This window comes from Cynocephalus volans, chromosome X (assembly GCF_027409185.1).
Source record: "Cynocephalus volans isolate mCynVol1 chromosome X, mCynVol1.pri, whole genome shotgun sequence".
NCBI lineage: Eukaryota > Metazoa > Chordata > Mammalia > Dermoptera > Cynocephalidae > Cynocephalus > Cynocephalus volans.
Genome location: NC_084478.1, coordinates 109,989,585 through 109,994,080, shown reverse-complemented (window position 1 = coordinate 109,994,080; position 4,496 = coordinate 109,989,585). Strand labels below are relative to the sequence as shown.

The 4,496-nt window shown below is 42.5% G+C and overlaps 1 protein-coding gene across 1 annotated transcript; it reads left to right on the top strand.

Moving 5' to 3' along the window:
* Window positions 1-1,395: 1,395 nt before the first annotated feature.
* Window positions 1,396-4,068, top strand: LOC134368169 (melanoma antigen preferentially expressed in tumors-like). The gene is made up of 3 exons (XM_063084714.1): window positions 1,396-1,685; window positions 2,147-2,746; window positions 3,555-4,068. Exons 1-3 carry the CDS (start codon window positions 1,396-1,398, stop codon window positions 4,066-4,068), a joined length of 1,404 nt encoding a protein of 467 aa, XP_062940784.1.
* The last annotated feature ends 428 nt before the right edge of the window (window positions 4,069-4,496 follow it).

Sequence of the window (4,496 nt, the reverse complement as noted above, 5' to 3'; positions counted from 1 at the left end):
GTTAATTGTTTCTTTGGCTGTGCAGAAGCTTTTTAGTCCATTTCTATTTTTATATTTTTATAAATATTCTGATCCGAGGTAGGTCTCATATCCTCAAATGCTTGTTTGAATATGATTAATTCTGTTTGAACTGTTCACTTAGTTTCTTTCGCTTTATGGTTGTTTGCTTTGTGAGAAGTTTTGTTTCCTCATCTTTTTTTAAGAATGTTTTTGTATGGAATTTTTTTCTTCCTTTTGTGTATTTGTATGATATTGGTTTGTTTTACAAAAATCCTACTTTAACGATGCCATTTTTGGTCGGGATAGCAAAGTCCAGGCCTTTGAGCCTTTTTCTTTGCTTGTCTTGGTGGCAGAGGGAGAAGTTTTGAGTGCTCTGATTCTGTGGTTCTCTCATGTCCTGCAAGAGCATTTTTCTTTTCCATTTTTGTTTTTCCCCCTTTTGTTTCTTTTCCCCACCATTACTAAATGCCAAAGGATGCTTCACCCTTCCTCTTTGCCTTTTCTCTTCTTCTTCCATTTTTTTTTTTTTTTTTTTTTTTTTTTTTTTTGTGGTGGGCTGATATGGGGATCCAAACCCTTGACTTTGGTGTTATAACACTGTGAAGCTATTTTTAAGTCTTGTAAGTCTTCCCTACCTCTTCAAATGGCACATATTTTGAAGTCTCTTCTCTATAGACCCTGCTCTTATCTTCCAGGATATCTTTTTGGTATTTTCAGACTTATCATGGGCCTAGTCATTCTGGCCGTACTTTTAGATCAACTTTAAGCTTGCCATCTTTCTTCCTCAGTATCTCTTGCAGCTCTTCTTGGTCTGTCTTTGCTTGCCACTAAGCCCACTGATGAGCGTGTGACAGATCATGTGCTGGAATATCGTGCTTTTTCTCGTTTTACTCACAATTATTTTGAAGTTTTGTCATCTGTTTCTAAGTGATGATGAGTATGTGCTTTTGGACAGATTTACATTTGTTTTTTCTTGGTGATTTGCATCATTTTGGAAGGAAGTATTGAGAGGCAGGTAGATAGATGGTCAATATTGTCTTCTGCTCACTTACCCCTGATTTCTACTGACATTTTATCTTATGCCAATATGTATATGTATGAAGGCACACACAAACGTAAACACTTACACACACACTCGAGTCTATTCCTATTCTATGTCTACAGTGGAGGTCTCCTGAGGTGGCTGCCTGATTCACCATCTACAAGGGTACTTCAAAAAGTTCATGGAAAAACAGAATTAAAAGATAATACGGATCTTTTCATGAACTGTCTGAAATACCCAAGTATTTATTCAATAAATATTTTCTCCACTGCTAAGCTTGGTGGCAGATAAGGGACTGTGGATGTCTTCTCAGGATTTGTAAATATTCTTCACTCTGAAGCAGGTTCATAAAGATGGACAAAAACGCCCCAGCCACACTACTAGACCTTGCTGTACGAAGTCTGCTGAGTAATGAACGTGTAGCTATCCATGCCCTTGAAGAGCTCCCAAGAGTCATGTTCGCTCCGTTTTTCACTGCCGCCTTCTTGGGTGGTCATAAGAAGGTACTGAGGGAAATGGTGAGGATTTGGCCCTATCCCTGTCTCCACGTCGGGACATTGAGAGTACGGGAGTCACAATATGACAATTTCGAAGCTATGATTGACGGTCTACAGATCCTTCCTGCCCAGAACTCTTCTTCTTGGTAAGACTATGTATAATAGAGACATAGTGAGTCAGCAGGAGGGTATGGGACGGGCGTAGGAGACGGCCTAACAGTCTTTCAAAGGTAGTTAATGGTGAATGCTGAGGATCTCTGTGAGGCTGTTGGTGGAACATTTGGGGTCACCTTAAGGACTCTAATGTCTTACAGAGTTGATTATGGAACAGAAGGGATTGAGGATACTATTAATAGATTTGCCTCCTGGGTATGATTACATGGAAAAAGGACATGGGCATTGAGACTGGGATCATCAGAAGAGAAGAAAAGATGGGGAAAAGAAAGAAAGGCGCTAAATTTTTATGGAAAAGGCTTTGTTGGTAAATGGTGTATGGACTGAAGACCAGGGATAAAGGGATTTTGTTTCAGCTTCCCATCATTGATCCTGCTGGGTTGTATTAAAATCAGCTACCTCTCAGATATTCTGTCTTCTCCTCTACTTACAGGGCGCCAAAACTGAGGATTCTAGATTTAAGTCAGAATCCAGGCTGCAGGACCACATGCTCTGAGATCAGGACCACATTCCCTTTCTGTTTTCGTTCATGTGTTCACTCTCAGCACTCTATCGTGAAAACAGAAGAAGCCCCACAAAGAGTTAGGTGCCCCGGAACTGTAAATTCAGAGTCTGAGCCTCAGTCATCCAGGGAACCTGTGGAATTATTAGTGAACATTTCCCTAGACGGTACCTGGAGAACAGGGCGATTTCTTTCTTTACTTCGAAATAAAGTAGAGCAGAGCTTTGGGTCCTTGCACCTCTGCTGCAGAGTTTTGCAATTTGATGGAAGGCTTGCCCACGAACACATCCTGCAGCTTCTGGATATGGGATGCATTGGTCACCTGAAAGTGGATGACATTTATCTGAGTCAAGTCACCACCCTTTTGGCTCAGATGACCCACCTCCACAGCCTTAGTATGTCTCACATCCGTTTTACATCTTGTGTGAGGAGAAGCTTTGGGACTTTTCTCACCCATCTTGGGCAGATGAACACCCTTCAGCAGATCCGTTTGCATTCCTGCCGCACGCATCCGCTTCAGGAACTGCTCAGGTGAGGAGCTGGGGAAAGACCTGGGTTCCCTGAACCACCCCGTTGTTAAGACAGGAGAGCAACCATTCTTGGATATTCCTAATCTCCTTGTAACCCATTCCTCCTTCCACCTCAATATGGGCACTGCTGGGTGTATGAAACTGGCCAGGCTAGAGAAACTAGAAAAGTAAGCTGTGATCATTCATTCATTCAGTCAGTCAGTCGACCATGTGCAGACACCATGATAAGTCTGTAGATACATTGGTGAAAAAGACCCAGTCCTTCTCCCCTTGGAGTTTACAGCCTTTTAGGGAGGAAGGGGAGACGTTCAGATGGAGAAATGTTTTATGCTGTGGCACTGATGCACCTCATCATGGTCTGGCTAGAACAGTTAATACTGCCAGATCATTTTGCTCCTGTATTTTACCCAAGCGTTAGGCCCTGAGTAGAGTGCTTGTCATTTGGGTTTTGGTCAAAGGGAATCCTTAGTTGACTGCTTTCCCAGTTCCCTCCCCACCAAATAAGTAAACTAAATCCACCACTGATTTCATTGTAAGTACTAAGTGCATTAAATTTTTTTCCACTTAATCTTTCCCACAACTCTACATAATAGTTGCTATTGTGCATGTTTTAAAGATTTAAGAAACTGTATCTGAGAGTGGAAAAGTAATTTTCTTAGAGTCTGATTCCAAAGCCCACATTGTTAACTGCTGTTGCAACATATGTGCAAATTAGTTTATTCTAGAGCCATAGATACCTCTAACTCAGGACTCCTTGTCCTGGTCCAATCCTCATTGTGCAGAAATAACTTTCTTTTTTCTGTCTACAGATACCTGCCACCTCAGTTGGATGCATTGTATCTCTCTTTCTGTGGACTTTCTAACAGAGGCATCACTGTCCTGTCCCAGAGCCCTGCAGCCACCCATCTAAGATTGCTGAGTCTCAGCAACGTCGAGATATCCCGGGAACTTTCTGAGTCCTTCCAGACTCTGCTGGCAAGTGTCTCAGGCACCCTGGAGTATCTACAGATAACTAGTTGCCTGATAACTGATTCTACTCTCACTGCTGTCATTCCGGCCCTGAGCCGCTGTTCCCACCTCTGTGTCTTTAGCTTCGCCTCCAACCCCATTACAATGCGTGTGCTCACCAGTCTTCTGCGGCACTTAACAAACCTGACGGAGCTGAAGCGTGTAATTTATCCTGTCCCTGTCCATTGCTATGAACAATTGCATAATCCTCGCAGTTTGAACCGACAGAAGCTTTCTGAAGTGCAGGCCCAATTGAAGGCGATGCTGCAGGTGGTAAAGCGGAATGACATGCGCTGGACCAGTTCTCCTGAGTGATTTTCATGGTACAAGGACTTGATTTAACACTGACGTGTGGCCATTAAAGCACGTAGTGTTCTCACCTGATGCCCAAGTTTTAGAGACACATATGTAAAATTTTATAGTTCCAGGAACCTCGCGTTAGGAAGATTCCATGTGTAACTGACCTCTATAAAAATAAAGAACTCTAAAGAAAACAGAGGGCTTTGAGAGGTCCTATGGGTCTCTTACCCATTGTCCTCCAAATCCTCCTCCTTACTCCTGACCACAGTGTTGGGTATGTGACCTTGGCTGACCTAGTCATGGTATACCATTTCCCTGTCCAGACTAATTGGTTCACTTACGGGTACTTGACACAAGTCAAAAGAGTTGAAACCTTTTCTTGATGATATTTTGGAATAGTTGGTGGTTATTGAAGCCAATAATTTTACCCTCCAAGGTCCTTT

Coding starts and splice junctions, on each gene's coding strand:
- LOC134368169 (XM_063084714.1), top strand. CDS start 1,396: ATGGACAAAAACGCCCCAGCCACACTACTAGACCTTGCTGTACGAAGT. Junction 1,686..2,146: donor GCCCAGAACTCTTCTTCTTG/GTAAGACTATGT, acceptor CTCTACTTACAG/GGCGCCAAAACTGAGGATTC. Junction 2,747..3,554: donor CCGCTTCAGGAACTGCTCAG/GTGAGGAGCTGG, acceptor TTCTGTCTACAG/ATACCTGCCACCTCAGTTGG.